Below are 16,645 nucleotides of genomic sequence, written 5' to 3'. Positions count from 1 at the left end.
CTCCTCCTAGCTCCTAGCCACCAACTAATCTGCTTTCTATTTCTGTGCATTTGCCTATTCTGGACATTTCATATAGATGGAATCATACAATATGTGACCTTTTTTGGTCTGGTCTTTTACTTAGTACCACATTTAACATGTTGATTACACTTTGCTTGAAACTTGGTTTCCAGGACACCACATTGTCCTCATTTCCTTTTTGTTACTCCTAAGTGTCTCTATAAAGACTTTTATATCCTTCTGTCTGGTAGACATCTCCACATACATATAGAACAGGCACTTCACTTTGAACATAATTGACATTGAATTTCAGGAGACCTTCCCTAACTCTTTGACTCTGGGCTGTTTCTCTCCTCGAGCTCCCTGTGCATTCAGTACATAGCTCTAACCTATCATTTTATTACATACTGTATTGTAATAGCCTGCTTACCTCTATCTTTTTTATCAAACTATAAGCATCTTGAAGTCTGAGATTGTATCTTGCTCATAGTTGTATCTTGAGTTTCTGATTTGGCACCCAGCATATGGAAGACACTCAAAAAATGTTTAATAAGTATATGAAGATAGCACATTAATGATTATCATATCTGATGTGTGGGGAAATACATTTAATATATGACAGCTTTTCTGTTTGGAAATTATTTCCTGACATTTGGTGTATCTTTTTCACTTTCAGATATGATACTTTGCAGTTTGAATGTTGAGTATAACTCTTAGATATTTGGGAATCATGACAATTTGCGTTATGGTTCTTCTTTCTAATTGACTTTTTTTTTTTTTTGCGTTAGCCTTTTGGTTTAAAGTTGATGTGGGATGCTTTGGAGACAGTCTTAATTATTGCTAAGGACATTTAAAACTTGTAAGACCACATATCTTCCCTAATGTGTTGTTTAGAATATGTTTCTTTCACTGCAAAAGTAATATACTTTCACTGTAAAAAAAATTGAATTATCTAACTTGGCAATATGTATTTTCACATTTCAGGAGCATTTAGATAGTACTCATGGTTCAGTCCATTCCTTAGATGCAGATTTACTGTTGCCATCTGGAGATCCGTTCAGTAAATCAGACAATGACATGTTTAAAGATGGACTTAGGAGAGCACAGTCAACAGACAGCTTGGGAACCTCGGGCTCATTGCAATCCAAAGCTTTAGGCTATAACTGCAAAGCAAAATCTGCTGGAAACCTAGATGAATCGGATTTTGGACCATTGGTAGGAGCAGATTCTGTGTCTGAGAACTTTGATACTGCCTCTCTTGGGTCTCTGCAAATGCCAAGTGGGTTTATGTTAACCAAAGATCAGGAAAGAGCAATCAAGGCGATGACACCAGAACAAGAAGAGACGGCTTCCCTCCTCTCCAGTGTCACCCAGGGTATGGAAAATGCTTATGTGTCCCCCAGTGGCTACCGCTTGGTCAGTGAGACGGAATGGAATCTCCTGCAGAAAGAGGTCAGTTATCTTTCTGACCTTTTTTCTCTTGCTCTCTTTGAGGGAAACTGTGTTGCTCTGGGATCATTCAGTAGAAAGTCCCTAGTGTCAGTACAGGCCCATGTTGCCAGCAAGTGGATGTTAACCTTTGTCATCTGACCTTAGTCATAATCTGCTTGGGCTAAGCCAGGTGATTATGGCAGAGATAGGAACCACCTAATTAAATGCTTTGAGTGTGAACTTACCACCTGATGTCACACCTCTAAAGTTGGAACAAAACTGCCTAAATTGCGTAGCTAAGTTAAATAGCCTGAATTTCGTCTGCTCTGCATTTTTCAGTAATCTCGATGTATTCCAGGGTTCACATTCGTTCGTCTTCCCGTCATTTACAAAGTGTAAGTAAGTGCTCATCGTCAGTTGATGGAGGAAATGCAAGATGTGGGAGAGAAAAGAAGGCAACCTTTAAATTAATTTTCCTCCTCAGAAGTATTTGTAAACTCAGAAGTAATTAAGAAATGAAAATTTAAATGAGTATTTATGTAGTGCTTTGCAGACGGCAAAGCCCTTGCACATACCTCATCTCTTCATGCTTCATGATAACAATGGGGTGGTTAAGGCATAATTGTCCCCAATTTATAGATGAGGAGAAATGGGTTCAGAAGGTCAAGTAAGTTGCTCAAGTTTCCTCCTTGACTTAGTAGCATATCCTGAGTTAGAATCCAGGTATTTCTGACTTCCAGTACTTTCCTTTACTCAGTGTTACTTCTCGTTAAGGAAACTGTTGATCAGTAAGTGGAAGAGCTTATTAAGCCTGAAAGAAACTGTTCTTGGTCTCATGCAAAACATGTGAGAAAGTGTTAGTTAATAGTTTCATGCCTGTTTTGTAGCTGGAGACATGGTGTATTGGCACTCTAATTTCTTTGTTGGCTGGGCAGCGTTGATTTTAATTGTGAGTGTCATGGCATAGTAGTCTTACCTTGCTTTGTGTTTTTCTCAAATGTGATGTGTTGCTTTCCTATCATATTTATATTGGAGATTATGACTTTTTAGAATCTGACCCTATATTGTAACTTCTTGCCATAAGTCTCTGAAGAAATTGTTTACTCCCTGTTCTGCTTTGAGTAACATAGGCAAAACCATGCATGTGTTCCTCAAGTATATGATGTAGCATTATTTTGTTCTGCCTGATAAGAGGTAATTTTGGGATTTTCAGGTACATAATGCTGGAAACAAACTTGGTAGACGTTGTGACATGTGTTCCAATTATGAGAAACAGTTACAAGGAATTCAGATACAGGAGGCTGAAACAAGAGATCAGGTAAATTTCTTTTGGATATGCCAAACTGATGAGCTATTGTAGTTTTCTTTGGAGGTGCAGAAATAACTCCCCTTTGCTTTATGAAGCATATCCATCTTGTTAAATTATGAAATAATATGGTCCATGCAATCATGCAGTGTCAGTTACATTTGCAGTGGGCACTCACTAGAATACCTGCTTTTCTGTATCTGATTGTTTAGCTTGGCGAACAACACACAGGTCACCTCAGCTCTTACATGAGTTTTGCCAGAAAAGACATTTCAGTACATTGACACCTAGCACTTCTTTTCTACCACTGTACCCCGTCTACTCAAAACCTAAAACTGATATTATAATAATGGAGTTAGGGAGGTAAGAGGTTGACTACTGCCTCTAATGGAATAAAAGCTTAATTGAATGACATATTAACAGGAATCTTCATTGCTTAATTACCTACTTCTTGTCATAAATTTCTTGAATTATTATGGTTTATTTATAGGGTCACAGACTGAAGCTTTGATAGAGTTGGTACACTGACGCTGACAAGTCTTAAGCATCTTTTTAAATACAGGGTGTAATACTGAGTTCCTTGATAACAGTTAGGAAGTAATACAGATTTTTTTATTAGAATAGGCTTATGAAAATATATATGAAGAAAAGATTTTTTCCCTTATATTTCCTAATAATTCTTTGATTGTTGTGATGATAATTGTTCTCTTAGTCTTCAAAAGAACTTGAAGCAGATGAAAATAATGGTTTAGTATTTTTTTAATGTCATTAGCATTGATTTCCTTCACATAGGCTCTTTTCATAGATGGTTCACAGATAAATTCTAAAGCTATTTGAGAAGATAATATAATTGGCCTCTGATAATGTGGCATGAAAATGGGATGTCTTGGATTCCAGAGTCATTTCCATAGACGTTCACTGAGCTATAGCTATGCCTGGCATTTTGCTGGTCATGGGGATTGAGATATAGATAGGGCACAGTTACTGCTTGGAATGAGCTTCCAGTGTTGCCAACCATTCACCAGTTTCTTCCCGTAGATGTGCACATAAAGCTAGAGGAACACTGAAGAGGGGCATTTAATTTACCTGCAGGGCCAGGGAAAGCAACAGTTGATCTGGGTTTGTTTCAGAGACTGGGTAAGACTTAATTAGGAAGAGAAGTGGAAAATGGGTGTAAAAAGAAAGGTAAAAATGTTCAAAGGAATAGAGTTATGAAGGAACATGATGTAGGAACATAGTTCATGTCGCTGGGTATAGGGGATGTGGTGTATTCGTGTTACAAAATAATGAAAGAGAAAGTTGCAAGCAAAGGCCATGGTGAGATCATTTAGGAAGAGGAGTAATGATGAAAAGAGTTTAAATTTTACCCTGAAGACTTCAGGGGAGGTAGTTAGGGATTTTAGGTAGGGGAATTATGTGATTTGAATGTGTGTAGATTGTAGCTGAGAGGGCAGTGCCCTAACCTGGAGAACTCCAGGAGGAGAAGCAGTTATTTTCAGATGAGATACTGTATGAGAAAAATGGTTCGTTAATTGTAGAGTACAGTACAGTTGTCACATGAAGCCATTCATCTCATTTCTTTATGAATTAACAAATCTGTGGTATTTATTACAAAAATAAGATAAGATTTTTTTAAAATTCTGGAGTTGTCTGTCATGGTAGACAACCATACCACCTTGAATAAGCCTGATCTCATCTGATCTCGGAAGCGAAGCAGAGTCGGGCCTGGAAGACCACTTGGGGATACCAGGTGCTGTAGGCTTTTCTTTGGGGGATGTGTGTGTGTGGGATTGTGGAGTTAGGGTTTTTTTCTAATTGATGAAAGAATTATGGTTCTTCCTTGTAATTGACTTTTTGAATTACATAGGTGAAAAAGCTACAGATGATGCTAAGGCAAGCTAATGACCAGTTAGAGAAGACTATGAAAGATAAACAGGAGCTGGAAGACTTCATAAAGCAGAGCACTGAAGATTCGAGTCATCAGGTAAATGAGAATCTTTAGGACGTGACCCATGGTAGGGTCGGTCACTGGATTATTTAAATAAGTAAATTCCAAAAACACAGTGATGTTTCTTTCTTGCCCTGAAGATTTGGCTGTTCTATTTTTCCTCAGATAAACATCTCCTGCTGCTAATCAGGCATTTATTTTGGAGACTTGCTTTTGAATTAAGTGGTTAATGAGTATCAGGAGGCACTGATTCTCCTTTCCCCTTTTATTTTTATTAGGTTTTTCTGGTACACGAGAAACTTGCTGACAAGAAAAATAATCATTTTCTTTTTGACTTTTTCATTTTAAGTATAGCATATATTGAAAAAAGGCAAACAAGCAAGTATTACAAAGCTCTTAAGCTCTGCCAATTAGTGCTTGAAGTCAACTCACTCCGCCAGGAAACATCCTGCCCAAAGGCACTCATCTTCCAGTCTGTGGGCTGGCAAGCCTGTTGTTTTGTCAAGGTCTTTCTGCTGTGGTCGCAGCACCGGGATCTTGGGTCAAAGGAGTGCTTCACTCCTGCTTCCACATTTCGGGTGTCTGTCACAGCAGCACTTCACTCTCAGTACCAAATTCTGTCTTGGTTCTCTAGTGCTGCTGTAACAGAAATACCACAAATGGATGGCTTTAGCAAACAGGAGATTTTTCCTCTTATAGTTTGTTGTTGTTGTTGTTACGTGCCGTCGAGTCGGCCCCGACTCATAGCGACCCCTCCTTGGGTTTCCGAGGCAGTATCACTACGGAAGTAGGATTGCCCAACCTTCCTTCCGAGGAGTGGCTGGTGGGTTTGAACCACCAGCCGTCTGGTTAGCAGGCAAGTGTCTTAGCCACTATGCTACCAGAGCTCCTTATAGTTTAGGAAGCTAGAAATCCGGGTTCAGGGTGGTAGCTCTAGGGGCTGGGTAGAGGCCCTTTGACCTTCTGCTCTGCCTCTTGTTCCAGACCCATTCATTGAAATGAATGCACATGTCATTCATTGTGTGTTAAATTCAGTCTTGATGCATACATGTAGCAGTACATAATTTCTTCATTTTCATTGTTGTATTTTTGTACAATTGTATGGATATACTACAATCCATCTTAGGTTGATGGCCATTTGTGTTGTTTCTAGTTCTGGGCTATTATGAATAATGCTACTTTGAACATTTCTGTATAGGGCTTGGTGCACTTATTTCTATTGGGTATTTATTTAGGAATGGAATGCCTGGGTCAAAAGGGTATGTATATGTTCAACTTAAGTAGATAATAATCTAAAATATTTGTACTAGTTTATACTCCCACCAGCAATACAAGAGAGAAATTCCTGTGGATCCACAGTCTTGCCAAACTTCTTTTGTCTGTTACGTTAATTATAGCCATTTTGGTGGGTATGTAATGGTATTTCAATGGTGGCTTAGATTGCAATTCTCTGATGACCTTTGGGGTTATTTAGCATTTTTCATGTTTATTGGCCATTTGGATATCATTGTGTGTGCACACGTGTTTTTCCTGCTCAAGTCTTATGTCCATTGTCCTATTGGACTGTTTTATTTATTTTCTTTTGAATTGTTAAATCTTTATATATCTTTTAGTTGTGTGTTGCAAATGTCTTCTCAGTAGCTTACATTTTCATTGTCTTAATGGTTTGTGTGTGGTTTTTTTTTTTAACATTTAATTGTGTTTTAGGTGAAAGTTTGCATAGCAAATTAGTTTTCCAATCAATAATTTGTACACACATTGTTCCGTGACATTGGTTGCAATTCCTGCAATGTGTCAGCACTCTCACCATTTTATCTGTGGGTTCCTCATTTCCATTCATCTGGTTTCCCTGTCCCTGCCTGCCTTCTTATCTTTGGTTTTGGGTAATTCCTTGCCCTTTTGGTCTCCTATAGTTGATTGTTCTAAGGAGCACATTGTTCATGGGTGCCATTGTTCATTTTATCAGCCTATTATTTGACTAAGAGGTGGCCTCCAGGAGTATCTTAAGTTTCGAGTTAAAAGGTTATTGCAGGGCAGTAGTCTTAGGGTTTCCTCTAGTCTTTTACAGACCAGTAAGTTTGGTCTTTTTTTAATTTTTTTTTTAGTTTATTTTTAATTTTGAATTTTTTTCCTACAGTTTTACTCATTCTAACTAGGATCTCTGTTGTGGTCCTGGTCAGCAGGATGGTAATAGTAGCTGAGGACCATCTAGTATTTCTGGTCTCAGGTTAGAGAGACTGTAGTTCATGCTGGCCATTAGTCCTTTGGGCTGATTGCTTCCTTGAGTCTCCATGTTCCTTTGCTACAGGCAGGAAGAGACCCATAGTTGCTTCTTAGATTGCTACTTGCAAGCTTTAAAGATCCCAGATGCTGCTCATCAGACTAAAATGTAGAACATTATATTTATAAGCTGTGTTTTGCCAGTTGACCTAGATGTCCCCTGAGACTGTGGTCCTTAGCCTACAGGTCCAGTAGTTCAGTCCTGATGCCTAAGTAGTCTCTTTAACTGTACCCCCTATGTGCTGTATTATATATGAGTATGCATGTAGCATTTAAAATACGTATGTGGAAATATCCTCAACATATACATACACACACATATGTGCTTGGATATATGACCTCCCTCAACTGTTTAGCATACATATACAACAACAACAACAACAACATTACCTATGTATCTACTCAGAAATTTTTGGTTTTTATTAGTGTTGTTGCAGGATTGTTAACAGCATTTACCGTAGTTGCCCTTTATTTTTGCATGCTTCTTACTGTCTTACTTTACTTCGGTCACACTGTGCTGACTTCCCCCATATTGTATACTGCTTTTTCCTTCACCATAATTAATACCTGTGTGCTGTCTAGTTAGTGATTCTCTTTCCTTCCACCTCCCATCCCTTGTACTTATCAAAGAACATTTCTTTCTGTATGTAAACGTGTTCTTTACTTTTTATAATAGTGGGCTCATACAATGTTTGTCCTTTTGTGATTGACTTATTTACTTAGCATGTCTTCCAGATTCATCCATATTGTATGATGTTTCATGGTTTCATCATCACTCTTTATGATTGCATAGTATTCCATTGTGTGTATGTACTGTTTATCCATTTGTTTTATCTATTCATTTGTTGATAGATGTTTTGCTAGTGTGAATAATGATGCGATGAACTTGAGTGTGCAGGTATCTGTTTGTGTCATAGCTCTTATTTCTCTATGATATATACCTCTCACTGCTGTCAAGTTGATTCGACTCATAGCGACCCCTCCTTGAGTTTCTGAGGTGGTATCTCTATGGAAGTAGATTGTCCAGTATTCCTTCCGAGGAGTGGCTGGTGGTTTCTACAAGCCTTCTGGTTAGTAGTCAAATGCCATAGGCACTAGGCCACCAGAGCTCTCATAGTATATACCTAGGAGTGGGATTACTGGAGATCATAAGGTATTTCTATTTCTGGTTATTGAGGAAGTGCCATACTGCTTGGTGGTTGTACCATTTTGCAGTCCTACCAGCTGTGTATAAGAATTCCAATCACCCCATAGCTTCATTTGAATTTGTTGTTCTTTGTGTGATTTTTTTTTTTTTTTTTTTTTTTTTTGGCCATTATTGCCAGGGTGAGATAGTATCTCATTGTAGTTTTGCTTTGCATCTCGCTAATGGCTAATGATCACTAGCATCTTTTCATGTGCTTATTAGCTGCCTGAATGCCTTCTTTAGTGAAGTGTCTATTCATGTCCTTTGCCCACTTTTAAATTGAATTGCTTGTCTTTTTGTTGTGGAGGTATTGGAATTTTCTATACATTTTAGAGATTATACTCCTGTCAGAAATGTCATTACCAAAATATTTTGTCCAGTCTGTGGGGTCTCTTTTTAGGAGCTCTGTTGGTGCAGTGTTTATGACATTTGGCTACTAACCAAATGGTCAGCAGTTTGAACCCACCAGCTGCTCTGCAGGAGAAAGATGAGGCAGTCTGCTTCCATAAAGATTAGCCTTGGAATACCTATGGAGTTACTATGAGTCAGAATTGACTTTATGGCAGTTAGTTTGGTTTGAGAGGGTCTCTTTTTAGTCTTTTGGTGAAATCTTTTGATGAGTATGAGTATTGAATTTTTAGGAGGTCCCAGTTATCTAGTTTATCTCTGGTGTTTGTGGATTTTTAGTTACGTTTGATAGTCTGTTTATGCCATAAATTAGAACCCCTCAGTTTGTCCCTATGTTGTCTTCCATGAACTTTATAGTTTTAGGTTTAACTTTGTAGGTCTTTGATCTATTTTGAGTTAGTTTTTGTGGATACTGTATGGGATGAATCCTGTTTTTTTCTGCAATGAATATCCGGTTTTGCCAGGACCATTTATTGAAAAGACTCTTTCTTCCTCAATTAATGGACTTCAGCCCTTTGTCAAAGATCAGTTTTCTGTAGGTGGATGGTTTACTTCTGAGTTTTCAATTCTGTTCCTTTGGTCTATGTATTGTTGTGCAAGGCTGTTTTGACTACTGTGACAGTTAAGATTGTGGTGTTGAGTGGCTTGGCATCGGAAGTAGTTCCCCATAAGGAGATTGTAATCACCTCCATGGTGGAATCTTTTGTGAGCAGCTAAGCACTTGAAGGGGATTGAGTTTAGGGGTGTGGACTGCTTCCTGTATACACCGAGAAGCTTTGGGAAAGGTCTCTGGCCTTTGGGCACATTTGGATCCTGCGTTTGGTCGAATTTTCATCTCTAGTTCCTGGAGTGAACCAGTGGCCTCTGTGTTACCTGCTGATCTTGAGGTTGGGCCCATTTCACCTGCCAACCTTGGGTTTGTCAGCCTTAGCAGATAGCAGCTGCATGAGTTAGGAGATGCTTCCGGCTCCAGTGGGCCTGGAACAAGAGGCAGAGTAGAAGCCCAAGGTTGAGAGGCCTTTACCCAGCCCCTAGAGCCTGAATTCTGAATTCAGCCTTCTAGCCCCTAAACTATAAAAGGATAAATTCTTGTTTGTTAAAGCCATCCACTTGTGGTATTTCTGTTATAGCAGTACTAGAGAACTAAGACAACTACTGTGGCTGAATAATGGGTTCTGAAATCGGGAAGTGTGAAGCCTTCTACTTTGCTTTTCTTCTTTAATAGTGTTTTACTTATCCAGGGCTCCTTTTCTTTCCATATAAAGTCAGTGATTAGTTTTTCCATCTTGTTATAAAATATTGTTGGAATTTGGATTGGGATTGCATTACATTTATAGATGTCTTTGTGTAGTATTTGTGGAAGGAAGATGGGGCAATCTACTTCTCTAAAGATTTACCACCTTGGAAACTCAGTGGGGGTCACTGTGAGTTGGGATCAACTCAGTGGCAGTGAGTTTGGTTTTTTTGGGGTAGTATTAATATTTTCACAGTGTTAAGTCTTCCTGCCCATGAGCATGGTATGTTTTTCCATTTATGTAGATTTCTTGGTTTCTTGCAGTAGAGTTTTGTAGTTTTCTTTGCATAAGTCTTTTAGGTCTCTAGTTAGATTTATTCCTAAGTATTTTATCTTTTTGGTAACTGTTATAAATGGTATTGTTTTCCTGATTTCCTTTTTGTGGTTCTCTGTTAGTTTAGAGGAATCCAACTGATTTTTGTATGTTGGTCTTGTACCCTGCCACTTGACTGAAACTACTAATTAGTTTCAGTAATTTTTTACTGAGTTTTTGGGATTTTCTATGTATATGATCATATCATCTGGAAATAGAGATAGTTAATAAAGTATTGAATAGGAGTGCTGATAAAGGGGATCTTTGTCTGGTACTTGTTTGTAAGGGGAATGCTTTCAGTCTCTCCATTGAGAATAATGTTGGCTATTGGCTTTGTATATATGCCTTTAATTATGCTGAGGAATTTCCATTCTATTCCTATTTTGCTGAGGTTTTTTTTTTTTTCTTTTCTTTTCTTTTTTTTAGGAGAGGGTGTTGGACTTTATCAAATGCCTTTTCTGTATCAATTGAAATGATCATTCCATTCTTCTTGTTTGTTTTATTTATGTGGTGAGTTACATTGATTTGATTTTCCAGTGTTGAACCATCCTTGCATACTTGATATGAATTGTACTTGGTCATGATGTATTATTTTTTTGGCATGCTGTTGGATTCTATTGGCTAGGATATAGTTGGAGTAGAACTGGTGTCATCACTTCTGAGTGTTTGATAAAATTTTCTAGTGAAGGTATCTGGGCTGAGTCTTTTACTTGTTGGGAGTTTTTTTTTTTTTTTTTTTTTTTAATGACGCCTTCAATTTCTTCTTTTGTTATGTGTCTGTTGAAATTTTCTACCTCAGTTTGTGTTAGTTGAGGTAGTTAGTATATTACTAGAAATTTGTCCATTTCTTCTAGGTTTTCAAATTTGTTGGAATTCAATATTTTCATAATATTCTTTTATGATCCTTTTTATCTCAGTTGCTTCTCTTGTAATGTCACCTATCTCATATTTTATTTTGGTTATTTGCATCTTCTCATTCTTTTCCTTTGTTATTTTGGCCAGTGGTTTGTTGATTTTTTTAATTGCTTCAAAGAACCAACTTCTCATCTTACCAAAACCAAAAAACCAAACTCACCGCTGTTGAGTCAGATCCGGCTCATAGTGACCCCTCCTTGAGTTTCCGAGGCAGTATCATTACAGAAGTAGATTGCCCAGTCTTCCTTTCGAGGAGTTGATGGTAGGTTTGAACTGCTAGCCTTCTGGTTAGCAGTCAAATGCCTTAGGTACTGTGCCACCAGAGCTGCTCATCTTACTGATTTTTTTTAAAGTTGTTTTTCTGTTTCATTTTATTTCTGCTCTAATCTTGATTATTTCCTTTATTGTAGTGATTATGGGCTGTGGTGCAGTGAATTATTTGTTATGGCTCTTTTTAGCCATGGTTTTTATGACTCTCACCAGTTTACTGGGTGGAACTATGCAAATGAAAGGTGCTTGTGGCCCATCAAGGGGATTGACTAGCTTGTTAGTAATGTACAAAAGGTTCATGGCACCATTGTAAGGGTGGGACTATGGAAATAAAGTGTATGGAACTCTAATGTGGGGATTGGCTAGTTTTGTCTTCTGGTGGGCTTAACGTGAGCCCTCCTAGAGGCAGAAGTGTGGGGTGGTTTCACACTTACCAAGAGAGAAGAGCCAGAGGTGAAATGGAGTGTGTCCTTGGACCCAAGATACCTGGGATGAGATGCTGAGATGGCAGAGAGCCAGCAGCAGCAGCAGAACCAAGAGACAAGTATGAGATAGAGCAGCAGGCTTGCTGGCCCATGAAGCAAGAAAGCTGACTGCCTTTGGGCAAGATGCTTGCTGGCAGAGTAGGATGTACCTATTGGCAGAGCTAAAGGAGCATCGTAACACTTGATTGAGCAGGGCAGAGGCCAGGCTAAGAGGCCAGGGGCCAAAGAGAGGTATGCCTCAGGACATGGTTGAAGGGAGCTGTCCTGATCAAAGAATTGTATCCTGAGTATTACTGAACCTTAATCATAGCCTGTTATTTCCCTAGTAAACTCCATAATTGTAAGTATTTTCTGTGAATTCTGTGTGGGCATTGCAACTAATTGTCGAACCCAACAGAAAAGTAGTGAGTGCTGTGGGAGGGATGATTGGGGTCAGAATTGAACGGCTGGAGGATGGAGACATGTCTGGCCTTATTGGAATTACTGTGAGCTGTTGGGATTGTTCTCCCTGCCATGTGGCCACCTCTGCTGAAGGTAGAGGAAGATACTGCCTTCATGCCCTTTTTTTAGGGCTTCTTTTGCTGCTCTTGTTCTATTTGTTCAAATTGTAGAGTTAAGGTATTGATTTTGGCCCTTCTATTTTGATGTGTGCATTTATTACTATAAATTGGCCTCTGAGCGCTGCTTTTATAGTGTCCTAAAGCTTTTGGTATGTTGTGTTTTTGTTCTTGTATAATTCTAGGAATTTTAAATTTCATCTTAAATTTTTTCAGTTATCCATTGGTTTGTAAATGGGGTGTTGTGATAGTTAAGGTTATATGTCAGTTTGGCTGGGCTGTGATTTTGAGTGGCTTGGCAGCTGGATGTAGTTATTACCCATGATGAGATTGGATGTACTGTAATCACCTCCATGGTGGAATCTGCTGTGAGCAGTTATTCAGTTGAAGAACAGTTGCCTTTAGGGTGTGGCCTGCTTCCAGTATATATGGGAAAGATCCTGTATTTGGCTTGTCATCATCTCCAGTTCCTGGACTTGAACTAGTGGCCTGCTATGTTGCCTGGTGATCTTGAGATTGTTGACTTCACAGCCTGTGAGCCAACAATCTGTAAGCTTGATTGCATCAACCTCAGCAGTCAGCAATCTGCTATATTGCCTGCCAATCTTGAGTTCATCAGCCCCTGCAACTGTGAGTCAGAAGAAGCCTCCAGCTTGGTCCAGTAAGCTTGGAAGGCAGAGTTGAAGCTCAAGGTTGAGGGGCCTGCATCCAGGATCCAGAGGGCCTACAGCTGACACTCTGAACTCAGATTTCTACCTAGTCTTCCCCTAAAGCTTTGAATTCAGACTTCTAGCCCCTTAAACTATAAGAGAATAAATTTCTGTTTGTAGAAGTTACCCATTTGTGGTATTTCTGTTACAACAGCTCTGGAGAACTAAGACAGGTATTATTCAGTTTCCATGTATTAGAGTTTTTCCTTGTTCCTGTTGATTGCTAGTTTTATAGCAGTATGGTCAGAGAATATGCTTTGTATTATTTCAGTGTTTTTTTTTTTTTTTTTTTTTAATTTATTGAGGCTTACTTTGTGGACTAAAATATGTTCTTTTTTGGAGATAGATCCATGTGTATTGGAAAAGAATATCTTGTGATGCTGTTGAGTGGAGTGTTCTGTATGTCTATGAAGTCAAGTTGGTTGTGTTTTTTAGATATCCTGTATACTGGAGCTCTGGTGACACAGCATTAGCAGGCATTCAGCTGCTAATCAGAAGGTCGGCAGTTTGAACTCATCTTTCTCTGTAGGAGAAAGGTGAGGTAGTCTGCTTTTGTAAAGATTTACAGCCTTGAAAACCATATGGGGTAGTTCTAGTCTGTCCTAGAGGGTCGCTGTGAGTTGGAATTGACTTGATGGCAGTGGGTTTGGTTTTGGTTCTGGTATCTTTGTTGAGTATCTTTCTAGTTGTTCTGTCCTTCATTGAAAATGCTGTATTAAAATCTCATGCTTTTGTTGAGCTGTTTCTCTTTTGAATGCTGTTAGAGTTTCTTTTGTTTTTAAATGTATTTTGGAGCTCTGTCATTGGGTGAGTAAACATTTATTATGGTTATGTCCTCTTGGTGAATTGTCTTTTAATCACTGTATAATGTACTTGTTTATCTTTTGTCTACCTTAAAGTCTATTTTAGCAGAGATTAATATTGCACTCTTGCTCTTTTTGGCTACTGTTTGCTTGATATTTTTTAAACCTTTGATTTTTAGCTTATGTATATCTTTAGTGTCTAAGGTGTCTCTCTAGAGACATATTGATGAATCTTTTTTTTCTTAATCCATTCTGCCATTCTCTTTCTCTTGAGTGGTGCATTTAAACAATTTTTAATGTGTTGATGGTTTCTTTGTTCTACTTAATTTTTTGTGCTGAGTCCTTTCTGTTTGTGGATTTTCTTTTAATTTTTACATTGTTGTTGATTTTATGCTTACTGAGTCTTCATGATTTTCTTCTTTTTTATTTTGAAGAGTAGGTTTATTAATTTTCTTTGTGGCTACCCTGAAACATATCTTTGTCTTCCTAAGTTTTAAAGTATTTTATTTTACTTCCTCTCCATAAGGAATTTCTGTAACTATCCTATTTATTCTTCCTTTTTGTTTTGAAGTTGTCTTCATATACAGGTTGATATCACTGGTTCTCTGTTTTCAGTCTTGCAACCGTATTTTATTTTTTTGAACAAATTTTGTTATTTGAGTGAAATTTTACAAAACAGACTCATTTTATATTCAGCAGTTTATACACATTTTGTTTTGTGATACTGGTTATATTCTTAGCTCTTTTCCTCCTCATAACTCTGCATCTGAGTTGGTATCTGGCTGGTGCTGTCATGCGTCTTAATCTCAGTTGTTGTCTGATGCTATTGGTTCTCAGTCCACAGGATTCCCTTTAATATTTCTTTTAAGATTGTTCTGGTTTTTAACAAATTCTCTTAATTTCTATTTAATGAAATGCTGTTGCTTTGTCATCATTTTTGAGAGACAATTTGGTAAATGTATAATTCTTGGTTGACAGTTTTTTTCTTTAAGTGTTTTAAATATGTCATCTCATATTGCCTTCTTGCCTGTGTGCAGGTTTCTGCTGAGAAATTAGAACTTAGTCTTATTCATTCCCCTTTGTAGGTAACATTTCATTTTTCCTGAGCTGCTCTAAAGATTCTTTCTTTGTCTTTGGTTTTAGAAAGTTTGATTATGATATGTATTCATAATTTTCCTTTCTTTTTTAAAATGTATTGTATTGAAATATAATTTATGTACAGTGAAGTACATAAAACTAAAGTGACATGGGTCAGTGCATTTTTTTTTTTTTTTTTTTGCAGTGTTCCCTCCCCTTTCCTTCCACCCCTGGCAATCAACAAAGAAAGTTTCCATATATAAACCTTTCCTTGACCTTTCACAACAACAAACTAATACTATATTTGTCTTGTCCTTCTGTGATTGACTTATGTCACTCAGCATAATGTCCTCCAAGTTCATCCATATTATGTGGTGTTTTGCAGACTCTGCATTATTCTTTAGTGCTGCATAGCATTCCATTATGTGTATGTACCATAGTTTGGTCATCCACTCTTCCGCTATAAATCTTAGAGATAAGTCCCTTGACAGATATGTAATTATCGGCAAATATGAATTTGTTGCTGTTATTTTTGTTATGTGCTTTTTCATAGTGTCAATTTCTTTGTTCCATATAATTTTCTATGCTGAGCTCGTTTTGTTTATGAGTCATGTTATCACTTCCTACATTGCTATTGTTTTAGTATTTGCTGAATATTTATGCTGGTCCTCTTTTTTGATGTGAAGGTTTATCATTTTTCTTTGCAATCACCCTGTGATTTATAGTTTTCTTCCCAAGTTTAGAACAGTCCATTTGTCTTGACTTCCCTACCATCTAGAAATTCTGTAATGACACAGTTTTTTCCCTCTTTTTGGTTTGTAGTTGTCCTCATGTGTCAATTGATGTCTCTGGTTCCCTGTTTACAATCTTGTAGGCTTATTTACTTCAGATACTTCCATAGCTGGGTTGGTTTCTGGTTTATGTCATCATGTGTGTTCATGCTCAGTTGTTGGCTGTTGTTGCTTCTCTGTCCAAAGGGCTTCCTTTAGCATCTCTTGTAAGGTTGGTCTGGTTTTAACAAATTCCCTTAATTTCTGCTTATCTGATCTGGAAATGTCCTAATTTCACCATCATATTTGAGGGACAGTTTTGATGGGTACATAATTCTTGGTTGGAAATTTTACTCTTTCATGGTTTTGTATATACCATCCCATTGTCTTCTCGCCTGCACAGTTTCTGTTGAGAAATCTGAACTTAGTCTTATTCGTTGCCCCTTGTAGGTAACTTTTTGTTTTTCCTTTGCTGCTCTCATGATTCTTTCTTTGTCTTTGGTTTTGGTGAGTTTGATGATGATATGGCTGGGTGATTTTCTTTGGGGGTCTATCCTGTTTGGGATTCGTTGGACTTCCTGAATGGATATCTTCTCATCTTTCATGAATTCTCTTCCAACAAATCTTCACCCATTTTCTCTGTGGTTTTATTTTTCTCTTCCTATTCTGGAATTCCGATTACATGTAGGTTATTCCATTTGATGGTATCCCACATGACTCCAACACCTCAATAACAAAAAGACAAACAATCCAATTAAAAAATGGGCAGAAGACATGAATAGACAACTTCACCAAGGAGGACATTCAACAAACATATGCAGAAATGCTCATGATCATTAGCTATTAGAGAGATGCAAATCAAACAACAATGAGATACCATTTTGCTCCAGCA

General features: G+C 37.9%; 1 protein-coding gene across 1 annotated transcript in view; it reads left to right on the top strand.

Moving 5' to 3' along the window:
• RABEP1 (rabaptin, RAB GTPase binding effector protein 1) overlaps positions 1–16,645 on the top strand; it is a 138,397-nt gene that overhangs the window by 88,895 nt on the left and 32,857 nt on the right. The window contains exons 9-11 of the mRNA XM_042780495.1: positions 985–1,452; positions 2,645–2,749; positions 4,605–4,721. Coding sequence (XP_042636429.1) covers positions 985–1,452; positions 2,645–2,749; positions 4,605–4,721 — 690 coding nt within the window. The remainder of the gene's footprint in view (positions 1–984; positions 1,453–2,644; positions 2,750–4,604; positions 4,722–16,645) is intronic.

The sequence above is a fragment of the Orycteropus afer genome, unplaced genomic scaffold (assembly GCF_000298275.1).
Source record: "Orycteropus afer afer isolate SDZICR_OR568_19922 unplaced genomic scaffold, OryAfe1.0 scaffold00042, whole genome shotgun sequence".
NCBI classification, from domain to species: Eukaryota; Metazoa; Chordata; class Mammalia; order Tubulidentata; family Orycteropodidae; genus Orycteropus; species Orycteropus afer.
This window is presented reverse-complemented; position numbering and strand designations above follow the sequence as displayed.